General features: G+C 54.0%; 1 protein-coding gene across 6 annotated transcripts in view; it reads left to right on the top strand.

Moving 5' to 3' along the window:
* Window positions 1-17,407, top strand: part of TTC7B (tetratricopeptide repeat domain 7B) — a 275,490-nt gene that overhangs the window by 26,333 nt on the left and 231,750 nt on the right. For all 6 annotated transcript variants that reach the window (XM_070798024.1, XM_070798023.1, XM_070798022.1 and 3 more), the window contains exons 2-3: window positions 3,089-3,243; window positions 8,195-8,363. In XM_070798024.1, the coding sequence (XP_070654125.1) occupies window positions 3,089-3,243; window positions 8,195-8,363 (324 nt within the window). The remainder of the gene's footprint in view (window positions 1-3,088; window positions 3,244-8,194; window positions 8,364-17,407) is intronic.

The following is a 17,407-nucleotide window of genomic DNA, read 5'->3' as shown; positions in this document are numbered from 1 at the left end:
AGTTCACATATTGCTAAAGCTTGGCTTGAAGGACTTTTAGCATGATCTTGCTAGCGTGTGAAATGAGCACAATTGTACAATAGTTTGAGAATTCTTTGGCATTGCCTTTCTTTGGGATTGGAATGAAAACTGACTTTTTCCAGTTCTGTGGCCATTGCTGAGTTTTCCAAATTTGTTGACGTATTGAGTTGTAGCACTTTAATAGCATCATCTTTTAGGATTTTAGATAACTCAGCTGAAATTCCATTGTCTCCACTAACTTTGTTAGTTGTGATGCTTCCTGAGGCCCACTTGGCTTCACGCTCAAGGATGTCTGGTTCTAGGTGAGTGACCACACCATTGTGGTTATTGGGGTCGTTAAGACCGTTATTGTACAGTTCTGTGTATTCTTGCCCCTTCTTCTCTTCTTAATTTCTCCTGCTTGTATTAGGTCCTAACCATTTCTGTCCTTTATTGAGCCCATCCTTGAATGAAATGTTCCCTTGGTATCTCTAATTTTCTTGAAGAGGTCTCTCAGTTCAGCTCAGTTCAGTTCAGTCCAGTCGCTCAGTTGTGTCTGACTCTGTGAGCCCATGAATCGCAGGACGCCAGGCCTCCCTGTCCATCACCAACTCCCGGAGTTTGCTCAAACTCATGTCCATCGATTTGGTGATGCCATCCAGCCATCTCATCCTCTGTTGTCCCCTTCTCCTCCTGCCCCCAATCCCTCCCAGCATCAGAGTCTTTTCCAATGAGTCTCTAGTCTTTCCCATTCTTCTGTTTTCCTCTATTTCTTTGCATTGTTCACCTGAGAAGTCTTTCTTACCTTTCTTTGTTATTCTCTGGTTTCAGGGGGGTGGGGCATATCTTTCCTTTTTTCCTTTGCCTTTTGCTCCTCTTTTCTTAGCTATTTGTAAGGCCTCCTCAGACAACCACTTTGCCTTCTTGCATTTCTTTTTCTTGAATGGTTTTGGTCTCTCCCTCTTGTACCAGGTATGAACCTCTGTCCATAGTTCTTCAGGCACTCTGTCTACCAGACCTAATCCCTTGAATCTATTCATCACCTCCACAAATTATAAGGGATTTGATTTAGGTCATACCTGAATGGCTTAATGGTCTTCCTACTTTCTTCAATTTAAGCCTGAATTTTGCAGTAAGGAGCTCATGATCTGAGCTACAGTCAGCCCCTGGTCTTATCTTTGCTGACTGTACAGAGCTTCTCTATCTTTAGCTGCAAAGAATATAATCGATCTGATTTCAGTATTGACCATTTGGTGATGTCCATGTGTAGAGTCCTCTTTTGTGTTGTTGGAAAAAGGTATTTGCTATGACCAGTGAGTTCTCTTGACAAAACTCTGTTAGCCTTTGCCCTGCTTCATTCTGTACTCTAAGGCCAAACTTGCCTGTTGCTCCAGGTATCTCTTGACTTCCTACTTTTGCATTCCGGTTCCCTGTGATGTAAAGAACATCTTTTTCTGGTGTTCTAGAAGGTTTTGTAGGTCTTCATAGAACTGGTCAACTTCAGCTTCTTTGGCTAGTGGTTGGGCCTTAGACTTGGATTACTGTGATGCTGAATGATGTGCCTTGGAAACAAACCAAGATCATCTTGTCGTTTTTGAGATTGCACCCAAGTACTGCATTTCAGAGTCTGTTGTTGACTAAAAGGGCTACTGCATTTCTTCCAAGGGACTCTTGCCCAGGGTAGTAGATATAAGGGTCACCTGAATTAAATTCGCCCATTCTGTCCATTTTAGTTCACCTTTTCCTAAGGTGTCTACATTCGCTCTTGTCATCTCCTGCTTGACCATGTCCGATTTGCCTCGATTCACGGACCTAACATTCCAGGTTCCTATGCAATATTGTTCTTTACAGCACTGGACTTTAGTTTCACCAGCAGACACATCCACAACTGTGCATCGTTTCTGCTGTGGCCGAGCCGCTTCGTTCTTTCTGAGACTTTTTCTCCACTCTTCCCCAGGAGCATATTGGACACCTTCTGACCTGGGGGATCATCTTCCGGGTGTCATATCTTTTTGCTTTTTCATACTGTTCATGAGGTCCTTGAGGCAGGAATGCTGGAGTGGTTTGCCGTTCCCTCCTCCACGGACCACACTTTGTCAGAACTTCCACCATGACCTGTCCGTGTTGGGTAGCCCTGGATGGCATGGCTCATAGCTTCATGAGTCACATAAGCCCCTTTGTCAGCAAGGTTGTGATCTGTGAAAGAGAACTCCTGTCATGGGTTTTAGCTTGAGGCATATTTTCCTAGGCCTTTAAAAAATGCATTTATATTTTAATACAATTATGTTCTGTTCCATCACAGAAAAAAGTAGACCGTGTTCAGGCTGGGGTGTGAACTGTTCTGGGTGTTCTCAGAACAGTCTGGATGTGTGGATTCCGAAGAGCTGCTCTCAGAGTGAGGTTTTTATTCTAATTAACAAGCCAACAGCAACAGTAACAAAGTGTGAAGTGTAAGTGATACACTCTTGGAGGAGAACCTTTATATACACATTCCCAGATATCGTGTCCGTAGAGCTTTGACTTTTAGGCAGAAACAGACTGCATGTGTTCAGGTCATTTTCATACAAACTTGTTTTAAAGTGTTGCGTACACAAGACATTCTACCAGTTCATGTCCACATATAAGGCTATAGACCACAAAAGAGCTACAAGATTTCACTGCATTGTCTTTGGAAAATAGAGTATTGGGTCTTGTGTGTCTTGGTAAGATCGTACTGAATAAATCATAAGACAACTTTGTGTTTCCTACTGATCTTGAGCTCTCTCCATGTTAACATGTATCCGTCTTTTGGTTGGATGGCATCACCGAGTCGATGGACATGAGTCTGAGCAAACTCCGGGAGGTGGTGATGGACAGGGAGGCCTGCGGCGCTGCAGTCCATGGGGTCACAAAGAGTCAGACACGACTGAGCGACTGAGCAGCAACAGCAAATCTTTCTAGAGCAGCAAATACAGGCCGAGGAATGAGTGCTTGAGCTGCATCCTCCGGAAGCTTTACTAATTAAGAGGACTCACTGTGAGATGGTCCCAGAGACTCCCCACACGCAGACCGCCCTCGCCCCATTCACCCTCTTCTGTGTTCTTCGTAGATGACATGGCAGAGCTCCTCCTCGGGGAGGCCAAGCTGGAGCAGTACCTGAAGGAACACCCCCTGCGGCAGGGCGCCAGCCCTCGAGGCCCCCGGCCCCAGCTGACGGAGGTCCGCAAGCATCTGACTGCTGCCCTGGACCGAGGGAACCTCAAGGTACCGGGCCCTGGGGGCGGGGGGCCGGGCCGGGGAGGGGCCCGTGGCCGGGGAGGGCGTCCCACACGTGGCGTGGGAGCCGCTCTGCCCCCCGTGCTTCCCTTCTCGGGAGGGGACTCGGCGCGGGGCTTCCAGACCAGCAGCTTCTCTCCCAGGAGAGCCCCCGAGGCCACGTTCTCCTGAGAAATGGCACTGCTGTCCCCAGGGGTCTGGAATGAAGCTGTCAGGTGCGGCCCGGAGCTCAGCCTGGCTTTGTCCCACCGACAGCGGAGGAGCTAGTCCCGCGGTTCCTTAGCGCACGATCCCCGCCCGAAGTCTGCAGCCCAGCGTCCCGGGCGGCCGGGCCGAGCTGTGGGGGACCCGGCGGGAGCCCCCTCTGCCCGCCCCCTAGTGCTTGAGGGGCTGCCCTGCGTTCATCCGCCCCGTCTCTGGGTCTCCTCTGCGTCCCCTCTCACGAGGCTCTCCTGTTGGAAGCCTTTCATCTCGCCTCACCCCCGGCCCCCTTCCCCTTCCCCAGCCCAGCCTGCCCTGCGGTGAGCGTTGACACCTCTGACTTCTGTCCTTCTTCCTTCCTCCCTTCCTGCACTTCCCTTCAGATTTAGGGACTCTTGTCTCCATGTTGGTTGTTCTTCACGAAGGTGGTTCTGGTGACTCCGATGGGCCTAGTGGCTCTGGTGGGTCTAGTTAGAGGGAATGGTGCAGGCACTCAGGAGTCTTTCCGGGAGTGGGGGTGCGCCTGCTGCTGCGGGTGGGGTGGGGGCCCCTGACTAGGCTCTGTCCCACTTCCAACCCCCCTCATTTCGTCTGGAAAACTTTTTGTTTCACCGGTCCTCTTCAGCCCTCACAATCCAGTGTGACAGCAAGAATATTGAATTTCGACTTAGATTTCTCAGTTTGCTTTCCAGCGTGGAGTCACAGGCTATGTGATCTTGGGAAGCTGTTTAACCTCTTTGAGCTTCACATTTCTCTCCTGTAAGCCCACTTAGCTCAAGTTGTTTTGAGTTTCAGGTGTACAAATTCTTTCACAATTGAATAGCTTTAGATACATGTCAGCTTTTGCTATTTTCCTGGTTCTGCCTTATACAATTTTTCTCCCATTGCCAAAAGTGGGGCTTCCCCAATGGTTCAGCAGATAAAGAATCTGCCTGCCATGCTGGAGACACTGAAAACGCAGGATCGATCTCTGGGACAGGAAGATGCCCCTGGAGCAGGAAATGGCAGCCCACTGCAGTATTCTAGTTGGGAAAATCCCAGGGACAGAGGAAGCTGTGCAGGGAAAATCCCATGGGCTGCAGTCCAAGGGTCCCAGAGAGCCCGACACGACCGAGCGTGAGCACAAGAGCCTTGTAGAGTGCTCCAGAGTTGCCTTGCAGACCGCCCCACTCCCACTGGCCCATGTGAAATTTCCCCCTCCACTTGACCTCAAGGTCCAGGGTCTCCTGCCTGGGAGCTGGGGAAAGCCCTGTGCAGACACATTCTTGTTCAGTCACTCAGTCATGTCTGACTCTTTGTGACCCCATGGACTGCAGCACGCCAGGCCTCCCTGTCCTTCCCTGTCTCCTGGAGTTTGCCCACATTCACGTCCACTGAATCAGTGATGCCATCCAGCGACCTCATAGGTGCCCACGAAACACACGTGCACCGAGGCTGGAGAGACCAGAGCAGGGGGAAGTGTGGGGGCAAAAAGTCTGAACGAGTAGCCGGCGGCCTGGCCTCTGACTCAAGTTGAGGAAGTTACGCCTGTCCGGGGCTGGGCGGTGGGCCCGAGGTTGGGGCTGCTCCCCGGTCCCCCGCCTGGGGCCTGGGCCGAGACGTCTCCTCCGCACTCGCCCAGCAAGCCTCTCCAGGCTGCGCCTCCCTATTGTGCCTCCATCCCTGGGATATTCCTCAAGCTCCTGCATGGCAGACGTTTGGCCTTCAAGTTTGTTAACATTTTTTAAATCAAAAGCATTTTTTCTTGCAGTAGAATATAAATAACATAAAATTTATCATTATAACCATTTCTTAGCATATAGTTCACTGGCTTCATTTTTTATTTTGTTAAAGATTTTCTTTTTTAATTTTTTTGACGTGGCCACTTTTAAAGTCTTTATTGAATTTGTTACAATATTGTTTCAATTTCATGTTTTGGTTTTTTGGCCGCCAGGCATGTGGGGTCTTGGGTCACCTAACAGGGATTGAACCTGCGCCCCCTGCTCTGGAGGGCAAAGTCTTAACCACTGGACTGCCAGGGATGTCCCAGTTCAGTGGTTTTGAAAGTCAAAGTGAAGTCACTAAGTCGTGTCCGACTGTTTGAGACCCCATGGACTGTAGCCACCAGGCTCCTCTGTTCATGGGATTCTCCAGGCAAGAATACTGGAGCAGGTTGCCATTTCCTTCTCCAGGGGGATTTTCCTGACCCAGGGATCGAATCCAGGGATCGAACCGGGTCTCCCGCATTGGAGGCAGACGCTTTAACCTCTGAGCCACCAGGGAAGCCAGTGGTTTAAGTGTGTTCATATCCTCATCACCACCACCCATCCTCCGAACCTTTTCATCACCCCAAGCTGAAGCTCTGGACTCAGCAAACAGTACTTCCCCTCTCTTCCCCCTTCAGTTTGCTTTCCAGCCTGTGGTTCTCAGTTCCAGGGAGAGAGAGAGGACACGGCAGAACCCCTAGGAAGCCTTTCCACTGTACCCAGGGCTGCCCTGTCCCCCTCTCCTGCTGGAGAACCCCACGGTGGATGCTTTTTTCACAGCTCTTTTTCTGTTTTCTCTAGTCTGCTTTGATTTCTTTCTGTTTCCAAATATAATTCTCATGCGTGCATTGGGGTCACTTGCTTGGGCCACTCTTAAAACCCCTTTGCTCCCTTCAGTCTCTCTGTCTGCCCTGCGCCCTTTCAAGGACTTCCTGAAAGTCGACCACCTTGGCTTCGCCACGCTCTGGCCAGTGACCTGTGTATCACCCGCCCCATCCCAGCCATAGATTACGGGATAGTGGCGCTTCGTGGTGTGCGTCCGTCAGCTGAAAACTTCAGCCTTGTATGGCTGGGGTTCCAAGGAGGATGCCTAGGAGAGGCTGATAGATCTGTTTCCTTACATAGACAGCTAGGTCGCCTCTCCTCTCCCCAGGGACAAGTAGGGGTGGGGAAGGGCCCAGGATGAGGCTGGCACACGTGTGGGCCAGGAAGCCAGCCTCTCCGATGGGGAGGAGGACAAGCCCATCAGAGGACAGCTCGAATGTGCACCCTCTGGAGGGACCTGGTCAGTCCCCATAAGCAGCTGGAATGGCTCAGCTAGAAAAGCTTGTCCCTGGAAAGAAAGAAAGTCTGGTTCTTACACCAGTTTAGAAAGCCTCCCTCCTCGGGTTATTTGGGCTACAGTCAGTGGCACAGCCCCAATGCTGTGTGCTCAACCCACCAGGATGTCCACAGAGCCGCGTTTGTTGAGACAGGTGCTTCTGTGTTTTGTTCATAACACACGCCTTCCATCCTTGGACCAGCCTGAGGCCTGAGGGGAGCTTGTTTTACAGCAGCTTTATTGAAACATAATTCACATGCCTTAGAATCATTGTTCAGATTTGATGGAGAAATCAGAAGCTTTAGAGACAAGCAGAAGTTAAAAGAATTCAGCACCACCAAACCAGCTTCACAACAAATGCTAAATAAACTTCTCTAAGCAGGAGACACCAGAGAAGGAAAAGATCTACATAAACCCCCCAAAATTAAGAAAATGGTAATAGGATCATATATATCAATAATTACCTTAAATATAAATGGGTTAAATGCACAAACCAAAAGACAGAGACTGGCTGGGCAGATGAAACATGTGCATGCATGCACTTCCACTTACCACATCACTCTGCTTAACACCCCAAACTGTATGTCATTATTTTATATTTTTAGGTTAATCATGTTTGCATTATGGCTTGCAATTGTAATGATCCTTTTATTTTTTTGTCTGGGTATTGATTGTGAAAACTGATAAACATCTTCTACTATTGCAAAAAAAATAAAGTGTGCAATTTAATGGTTTTTAGTAGAGTCACTAAAAAGAATCTGCCTGCAATGCAGGAGACCCTTGTTTGATTCCTGGTCGGGAAGATCTGCTGGAGAAGGGATAGGCTACCCACTCCAGTATTCTTGGGCTTCCCTGGTGGCTCACCTGGTAAAGAATCTGGATGCAATGCCTGAGATCTGGTTTCAATATTTGGGTTGGGAAGATCCGCTGGAGAAAGGATAGGCTACCCACTCCAGTATTCTGACCTGGAGAATTCCATGGACTGTGTAGACCATGGAGACACAACTGAGTGACTTTCACTGCACTTTCACAGTAGAGTCACAGACAATTCTAGAACATTTTCATCACCCCAGAAAGGAGCCTGTAACCATCAGCAGGCACCGCCTCTGCGCGCACCTTCCCAGCCCTAGGCGGCACTTGTCTGCTTTCAGCCTCGGTAGACCTGACCACCCTGGCCAGTATCCGCAGCCTGTGTGGCCGGCTTTTTCGCTTGGCGTCATGCGTCTGAGGCTTGCCTGTGTGGCGGCAGGGATCAGAACTCCGTTCGTGATGATGGCGGAGTGATATTCCCGGGGGTGGCTGTGCTGCTGCTGCTGCTGCTAAGTCGCTTCAATCGTGTCCGACTCTGTGCGACCCCGTAGACGGCAGCCCACCAGGCTCCCCCGTCCCTGGGATTCTCCAGGCAAGAACACTGGAGTGGGTTGCCATTTCCTTCTCCGATGCATGAAAGTGAACAGTGAAAGTGAAGTCGCTCAGTCGTGTCCTGCTCTTGGGGGAGAGACCACCTTTTGCCGCCCAGCAGTGGCTGGGCCCGCGCGCCGCTCCCGCCCCGGGGCCCTGTGGACGGCGCGGCGGGAAGTTCCCACGGCCGTCTGGAGTGGAGAGCCGCAGGCCCGAGGGAGTGTCAGGCGTGTATCTGAGGACAGTTTCTTCTCTCTCCTCTTCCCTCCAGTCAGAATTCCTACAGGAGTCCAGTCTGGTCCTGGCCAAGCTGCACTACGTGGAAGGAGACTGCGAAGGCGCGCTCCGCCTCTACGCCCGGGCGGGCCTGGAGGACTGGCCGCTGACGGGCGCGCCCCCGTACCGGCTGCGCATGGCCGCCGAGGCCTACGCCACCCAAGGTGAGGCGCGTCCCGCGGGCGGAGCCCGGCTCTCGCCGCCTGGGGGCTCTTCCTGCCCGCGGTGTGACCCCGGGCCCTCGGCGGGCGTCATCCCCGGCGCTCCTGGCGAGGCAGCTGGGTTTGCCCCACGGCAGGCTCTGGGCCATGCTAAGCCCGGCGACGTGGTTTCCTCAGAACTGCAGCTCCTCGGTTGGCCTTGCAGGAGAGGAATTTCAGTCGAGTTTCCTGATAATTTATCTGCGACTTAAGCAGGGACCATTCTTGGTGGCTCAGCTGGTAAAGAATCCTCCTGCAATGCAGGAGACCTGAGTTCGATCCCTGGGTTGGGAAGATCCTCTGGAGAAGGGAAAGGCTGCCCACTCCAGTCTTGTGGCCTGGAGAACTCCATGGACTAAATAGTCCATGGGGTCGCAAAGAGTTGGACACGACTGAGCAACTTTCACTTCACAGCATATAAACAGGATTTCCCCACTAACTCAGCAGTAAAGAATCTACCTGCCAAGCGGGAGACCCGAATTTGATCTCTGGTTGGGAAGATCTCCTGGAGGAGGGCATGGCAACCCACTCCAGTGTGTTTGCCTGGAGAATCCCATGGACAGAGGAGCCTGGGAGGCTACGGTCCATAGGGTCACAACGAATCGGACACGACTGAGTGACTCAGCATGCTGGGTTAATTAAGCCTCAGCGGTTGGCGCTTACCTGGGGGCTTGGCGGCTCAGGGTGTGGAAGGGGGACGTGCTGCCCTGTTTGCCGCAGAGGACGCTATGATCTGATCTGAGGGAGCTCCGTCCCATGGGGAGGAAAAGGACAAGAAGGCAGGACACGCACGCTGTCTGACCTTTCCAAGCTGTCACTTCCTCATCTGTGAAATGGGTATAATCACAACCACTTCATAGAGTTCTGAGGACAAAGTCACATAATATATGTAAAGCACTTACTAAATGATGTTTTGAAATGTTAGCCCCAAACAAAACAGCAAATGGGAAAGGCCAGGCCTGGGTAACAGCTTTTCAAAGGAAAGATGACTGTGGGCCAGCGGGGCCAGGAAGGCTTCCTGGAGGAAGAGGTGCACTTAGTGGGCCTCTAAAGGCCTCGGTAAGGAGACCCTCTGAAGCTGCCCCTCCCCTTCCTGCCACACCGCGGCCACACAGAGGCCTGGGTCCCAGGCGGCCTCCCGCTGTGGAACAGCAGTGAGCTGGCCACCCGTGTGCAGCCACTGTCCGCCTCGGTTGCCCGGTGCAGTGCTGACCCAGCCGCAGCATGCCCACTTGAGAGCTCTGTGGCCAGGCGGCATATTCACCCTGTTCCCTGGGAGCCTTGCTCCAGGACATTTAGATCCCTCTAGTTAATCTCTGCATCCCCGTGGGCCGTCACTCCAACGGGGTGCTGGGGCTGACAGTCCTGCAAGGCCGTCTCAGCAGTTCCGAGGGTCTGCGCCACACGGCCGCCCTCCTCTGCCTGCTGCTCTCCCAGCATCTCACATGCCCTGGGCTGTGGGAGTGTGTGTGTGTGTGGGAGTGTGTGTGTCTGTGGGAGTGTGTGTGTGGGGGGGAGTGTGTGTGTGTGTGTGTGGGAGTGTGTGTGTGGGAATGTGTGTGTGTGGGAGTGTGTGTGTGTGTGGCAGTGTGTGTGTGTGTGTGGGGGTGTGTGTGTGTGTGGGAGCGTGTGTGTGGGAATGTGTGTGTGTGTGTGTGGGAGTGTGTGTGTGTGTGTGTGGGAGTGTGTGTGTGGGAGTGTGTGTGTGTGTGGGAGTGTGTGTGTGTGTGTGTGTGTGTGTGAGAGAGATCTGGGTGCAGCAAGAGCAAGGCGTCGTGGATGGCCTGGGGTCTGCGGGCTTGTACCCAGGGGCTGGTTTGCCCGCTGGGGGTGGCGGGGCTCTGAGGGGTGCTTTAGCACCAAAAGCTCAGGTCCAGAATTGGGCTCTGCCTCAGCCTGGTGGGGTAGACTGCACTGCTAGCTTAGTCTCACGGCTGCCACCCAAGCGGGCAAGGAGGGCCGCAGCTCGAGACGGGCCCTGGGTGGTGTGTGATGGCGGCAGCCCCAGCACGACTCCAGGGACACGCCGGCCGGCTCGCGGGAGGAGGGAGATACTGTCCTTCCTTCACCAGAGTGAGCCCAGGCGGGAGTCCTCAGCAGGGGCCCCTCGGGCGGGCGGGCACTGGCCCACGCCCCTCCCTCTGCCGCCTGCAGGCTGCTGCCCGCGTGGACTGAGCCGCACACTTTCGAAGGTCACCTCCCCTCTTCCAGGGGCCCTGAGGTCTGACTCGACCTGGGGTCTCAGCCAGAGCCGGGAATGTCCCTGAACGTCCACATCTGCTGGGGCAGCCGTGGCCGGGAGCGGTTTCCCTTGACTGGGTAATGTTAGCCTTGGCTCGTGGGGAATCGGAAACCCACATGTGCAGTTACAAGCACCTCCTCTGGGAGGTGAGTTAATCCTCCACACCCCTAATTTACAGACGAAGGAAATGCAACGGGGTTAGGTCACTAGGAATGACGTTGGTGCCTACTGCGTGCCAGATGTTGTGACTCTTGTTTGGGCATCTCAGCCAAGCCTCACCACCACCTGTGGGATGGACACGACTCTTTCCGTTTCACGGATGAGCACACTGAGGCCCAGGGAGGTTGGCTACGCTGCCTGGGGTCCTACAGCCGGGACTCAGCCTCGGCCCCTGCTCCTCCGCTGAGTGTCGGGAGCGGGGCAGACTGCGGGGTGCTCAGCTCCCGAGTCCATGTTCTCAGCCACCCTGTTCCCCTGGCGTGTGGGTGGGCATCTGCTCGGGCCAGTGAGGTTTCCTCAGGCAGGAAGCGTGCAGGCCCCTGGAGAACCCCTGGTTTGCACCCACACCCCTCCTCCCGGCCCCCCCTCAGGTGCCCCTCACTGCTCACCCTGCCCCAGGCTCCTGCCTGGAAGCCCCAGCCTGCAGGCTCACCCTTTCTGTCTTCTCCGAGGCCCCCCCAGTGCTCACCCATTCAGAGTCTGCCGCATTTGACAGTATCGTGGCACAGGAGGTTAGAATCGCCTGAACACCATATTGGAACCAGCTGTACTGTTTCAGGCTCTCCCGCCATCTGTGAATTCCACTCGAGGAAGAAATGTTTTGCTCGAGTGCTGTCCTCAGAACCCAGCATGGTGTCTGGTCCGTAGTGCTGTTGAACATGAAAGTGTTATTTGCTCAGTCACGTCCAGCTCTTTGCAACCCATGGGCTCCTGGTGGCACAGACCACCCACCAGGCTCCTCTGTCCATGGGATTCTCCAGGCAAGAATGCTGGAGTGAATAGTCATTCCCTTCTCCAGGGAATCTTCCCCAACCAGGGATTGAACCCGCGTCTCCTGCATTACAGGCAGATTCTTTACCAACTGTGATGCTCTATTATTGATTGAAACTGATGGAAGTTCCCTTGCTCAGATTTCTACTGGGCAAGTTGCCCATCATGTAATTTAGGTGATTCTGGGCGCCTCTGCGCCTGGCTGTGATGGTCAGATGCATTTTCTTTGCCCAGTGCTAACACAGTGAGCACATCCTCGTTCGTTCAGACTCAGCCGCTGCCTGTTATGAGGAATACCTGTAAGAGCATGCCGGCATCACGTGTGACAGAGCCTGGCATGGGTCCTTCCCCAAAGGTTATACAGTTCACTTCATTTCTATTATCAGGGAGCCTCCATGTGGATCTCAGCTCCCTTCCAGCCCCCCAACTCCTTCCTCCTTTGTCTGAAACCTCAGAAGACAAGCAGAGAATGAGAATAAGAGACGCGCAGGAACTCTTCAGCTTCTGGTAGAAGTGGGTGAATCCAGTGTAGAGGTCCTTGCTCTGAGTACAGATTGAGGTACCACCTGAAATCTCCAAGACACCGAGTGGCCCAGACGTTCTTTTCCCAAGTGGGGAGGCTTGGGAACAGTGAACTCGTGGCCACCATCTATTTTGGGACTTAGATCTGCTGGACATCGGCTAACTTTCTGCAGTTAGGACAGCGGGGGCGGTAAGTGGCTTGTCTTCCGAGAGATGGCCTCTATCAATAGCCGAGGCTCGTGCCCTGCTGCAGTAGAGAGCACAGGTGCCCTGGCCCCAGTGAGGGCGGGCCCGTGACAGCCCTGCGGGCGAGCACCGGCTCAGGCTGGTGGGCGGCTGCTCTGCGAGGCTGCTGCTCCGCCGCGCTCCTCTAGGGCGCAGCCTCGGCCGTGCGACTGACGACCCCAGGGGGCGGCGGCCCGTGGCAGCCCTGGAACGGGGAAAGGAGAGAGCTCTGGGTGAGCAGGGGTGACACCCGTCAGTCCGCCGCTGAGAAGCCCCCACAGAGCCGCAGCCAGCAGGCGCGTGGGAGAAAGGAGAGACCGGGGACGTGCAAGCCTCTCGTTGGGTGTGTCCCTCAGACGTTGGGTGTGTCTCTGACCCAGGCAGGACCTGAAGGAGGGTGCAGATAGAGGAGCCTGTGCGGAGTGAACAAAAGGGGGCGCACAGGCCCCGAGGCTGGGCACTGGCACCCCGCGGAGGGATACGGGAGCCTGGAAACAGCCGCGTGGAGTTCAACGTCTTTTCAGAATGCGGAGGACTGACCCCCAGATGCAAACGGGGCCCTCACAGCCGTCTCTCATACACACGTCTTACCTTGCAGTGGAGGAGACGGTGCCAGAGAGGGCAAGGGACTCACAGGCAGGGCCAAGAAGGGGAGCTGGTTCTCGGTAGGAGGCTTGTCGGGCTGAGTGACGGCTGTGGCCAGGTGGTGGTGGAGGTTTAGGCGCTCAGTCGTGTCCGACTCTTCGTGACCCCATGGACTGTCCGTGGGATTCTCCAGGCCGGAACACTGGAGTGGGTTGCCGTTTCCTTCTCCAGGGGATCTTCCCGACCCAGGGATCGAACCTGGGTCTCCTGTGTTGGCAGGCGGATTCTTCACCCCCGAGCCACCAGTGCCCAGCTGGAGAATGCGGTTACAGTGCTGGGAGCTACGTGGGGCCTCCTCTGCTTGCTTTATGCCTCCTTTGTTCATGGGTTTGGAATGGTGCTCTGACCCGCTGGCTCAGAGTTTGGGGTTTTGGAGGCAGACTTCCAGGTTTGATCTCTAGCTTTGTCACTTACTAGCTTTAGGGTCTTGTGCAAATTACTTTCACCTCACTGGGGCTCCTTTTTTTTCATTTATAAAATGGAGGTGATAATGGTTTCTACATTACAGGGTGGTTGTAGGGAATGAGTGAACACATGTAAAGCACTTAGCACCCTGCCTGGCAGATCAACAAAGATTAGCTAGTTTTGTTCTTATGTATCCACTTAGTTTAAACCCAAATGGACAGATCTCTTCGGCAGCCTCCGGGAACATCCAGCTGTGGGAAGAGGGGAGAGGCGCTTGTAGGGTGCCTGCTTTGTGTGGCCGAGGGTTTGGCTCCGGATGTGGGAGAGCAAGCGAGTCTGGAGGCCTGGAGCGGTGCTCAGGGGGGAAAATCTGCTAATGGTGTCTGAGGGCGCGGGTGCCAGGGGCCTGGGACGCGGGGAGTGGACCCCTAACAGGATTGCCTGCTGGGGGGGCCAAGTCAGAGTTCATGCTTCACGTCACCAGCCTCGCCCAGGGCTCACCCGGAAGGTTAGAGGTCTTTAAAGCCGCACCCACATTCATGGTTTTATCACAAAGCACCGTTCACGTGGGGATGGATCCTTTGATCCAAGCAGCCTTCCTTTAAGAGCCAAGAACAATTCAGCGCATTCCCACATAGCTGTCTTCAGAAGGGACGTGCTGAACACACTGGCTGATAAGAGACAGGAGAAAACGTCTCCTCTGGGCCCTGGGGAGGAGGGCGTGTCCCTTCCCACCAGACCTCCCCTCCTGGGTGGAGGCCCCGCCTTCTCTGGAGTCTGCAGACCTTGTGGGCCTCTCTGCAGAAGTGCAGTGTGATGAGCACAGCTTTGTGGAGGTGGTAACAGAATTATAGACCAGCCTCCCCTTGGAAAAGATCCTGATGCTGGGAAAGACTGAAGGCAAAAGGAGAAGGAGGCAGCAGAGGATGAGATGGTTAGATAGCAACACCGACTCAGTGGACATGACTCTGAGCAAACTCCGGGAGATAATGAAGGATGGGTGCCTGGTGTTCCCTAGTCCGTGGGGTTGCAAAGAGTCAGACACAACTTAGTGACTGAACAACAACCCCCCCCCCCCTTGGGAATGTTACCCCTTCCTCACGTGAGATTGACCCGCTGTGCCTGAGCATCCCATCCTGGGGTGCAGCGTCAAGATGGAAAAAGATGCTTGCCTGTTGGAGGCAGCGCCCAGGGCCGTCAACACAAACCTTTAAACACGGAAAGTCAGTCATGTCTGACTCCTTGCGACCCCACGGACTGTAGCCCACAAGGCTCCTCTGTCCATGGGATTCTCGAGGCAGGAATACTGGAGTGGGTTGCCATGCCCTCCTCCAGGGGATCTTCCCCACCCAGGGGTTGAATCCGGGTCTCCTGCACTGCAGGTGGATTCCTTACCGTCTGGGCCCCCGGGGAAAAGCGATGGGACAGCTGCTGGGACAGGCGGTGCGGAGGGGCTGGCCTGGAGGCCAGGGGTCCGTGTCACCCACTCTGTCTGCCCAGCCGGCTGCTCAGCAGACTCAGTGAGTGAGCGTGCTTTGCTCACAGAGTGCTGACCCGAGTCGGCAACTACAACATCCCAGGAGGCAGAGCCCCGCAGTGGACACATGCAGAGGGTAAACCGGGGCTTCAGACTCCTGTGAAGTTCTGCCGGGAGCCGCAGGGCAGGGCCTTCCAGCTGCGGGTGAAAGACCCACCTCAGTCTGACTGGCGGCGGCGGGCCTCAGGGCTTGAAGCCAGGGCTGCCTTCTCTCCACCGCCCAGCATGTCTTTCCTGTGCTGTTTCCCTTCCCACGCCAGACTCGACTCCTCTTGGACGGAGTCTCAGAAGTCTCAGCCAGGTTCTCACCTGGTCACTGGCCCCTCCTGGGTCACCCTTGCACCCTCGACGCTGTTCCGGTGGCCAGTGGCATGCCCTGGAGCCAGCTTAGGACCCTCGGGAAGGCCGTGATGAAGAGGGTGGGCCCTGCAGGGCACTGGGGCGGGGTGTCCCCCAGGCGGCTCAGCAGTGGCCCCTCTGAGGATGAGCCTCTTTCTCAACAAAGAGCCGGGCCCCTTATGGAGTTGTCTCCTGGAGGCGATCCCTACAGGGGAAGAGGGGAAGCGACAGCTGGAAGGGAGCCAGGTGTCACGGGCTCCCCTGGGGGCTCAGATGGTAGATAATCCACCTGCAATGCGGGAGACCTGGATTCCATCCCTGGGTTGGGTAGACCCCCTAGAGGATGGCATGGCAACCTACTCTGGTATTCTTGCCTGGAGAATCCCATGGACAGAGGAGCCTGGTGGGCCACAGTCCATGGTGTCGCAGTCAGACGCGATTCAGTGACTTAATACTTTGCAGGTGAGTGCTCTGTGACAGTCACTGTGGCTGGAGGTGGCCTTGGGACCAGACCACACAGGCAGCCTGCAGGGATGATGGAGGGCTCAGAGGGCAAGAAGGACTGGACTCTGCTGGGTTCCAGGTTTGAGCCAGAGCCAGACGGTGGGAACTGCACGAAGCCCATTATTCCCATATCCCGAGACCTTTCTCACAGCCGCAGCCATCTCAGACTCCTGCGGCCTTGAGAGGTGGGCGTTCCTGTTGGGTTAGCGCTTACTGAGCCCTCCCACCTGAGAATCCCATGTCAGAGGGGCCTGGTGGGCTACAGTCCATGGGGTCGTGAAGAGTGGGACACGACTGAGTGACTCACACTTTCTCTTTCCCAAGAGCCAGGCGAGCCGTCTGCAGGCCTCCCCGCTTGAGGGTGCTGCATCTGGAGAACAGTCCTGTGCAGCAGGGGTGGTGTTCTCTGCAGGGACGGCTGAAAGCTCGCATTTCAGAGGTGAGGTGGGATTCAAATCCAGGCCCGGGGACTCTGGAGCCCAGACTATTTCTGCTCTCTCGAACCGCCCTTCAGTTGGATTAAGGAGGTCACTGAGGGAACTCTGCTCTGCAACTCTTCAGCAATTTAATCAAAGTCCCACTTTTCTTATCTACACAATGGAAATAGTGGTACTCTGACACGAATCCTGAGAAGAATGAATGAGACACAACGAAGAGAAGCTCTGACATATGTAGACCTGAGTCAACAGGTCTGACCCCAGGTATCCTGCTATGGGCTCTGCCCTCCCCTCGGCCCTGCCTGTCATGGGTGTGATGCTTCTGTCTTGAGGCTGACCTTCTGCCTCTTCCCCAGGATTTCACTTTATTATTCCACTTAGTACGGACAAGACACATTGTATAAAAACAAGAAATACAGACCGGTCAAAAGAAAGTTAAAATGCCCATCACCCTGTCCCCCCAGAGCCGCCTTTGCTGACATTTGAGTGTTTCCTTCCAGATCGTCTCCGTACACATCCGTGTGGCCTTTTTTCTTTTATAAAGTGAGGTTCTATCACATATGCTGCTTTGGGACCTGCTGCCACTGTGACAGCAGATGCATTTCTGCAGTGTCTTAGCAGCAGTGCCGCATTTCATTCTATGGATAAGCTATAATGTATTTAACTGGAAAGGCCTCTATTTTTGCCCGTGTGGGCTGTTTTCAGCTTTTCTCAGCTACATGTGAGGCTGTGACCAACGCCCTCTCAGCCTGGTTGCTGCGCTCGTTCTTAACGGTTTCTCTGGGAGAGGTTTCTAGAAGTGGGGTTTCTGGGTCAGGAGAGGAGTATTTCCAGACTGTCCTGCAGAACAGCCGTACCTGTGTGCTTTCTACCTGCGCTGTGTGGGACCAGCTGCCTTTCATTCCGACCTTTGATCTGAAAATGAACATTTATTCTTCACTTGTATGTTGGGTATAGGCTATTTGGAAAATTAAGAAAAATATAAAGCAGAAAATAAAACCAGTCATCTTACTGCTACTTGAGTTAGTCAATAATGATGTATTTTTAAAAGATATATAGACAGATATTTATATCTATCTTTAAATAAGTCTGATTTATGTGCTGTGCTGTGCTAAGTTGCTTCAGTCATGTCTGACTCTGCGACCCCATGGACTGTATCCTG

The sequence above is a fragment of the Bos indicus genome, chromosome 10, assembly GCF_029378745.1.
Source record: "Bos indicus isolate NIAB-ARS_2022 breed Sahiwal x Tharparkar chromosome 10, NIAB-ARS_B.indTharparkar_mat_pri_1.0, whole genome shotgun sequence".
In the NCBI taxonomy this organism is placed as follows: domain Eukaryota; kingdom Metazoa; phylum Chordata; class Mammalia; order Artiodactyla; family Bovidae; genus Bos; species Bos indicus.
The sequence above is the reverse complement of the archived record's forward strand: the minus strand, read 5'-3'. Positions and strand labels throughout refer to the sequence as shown.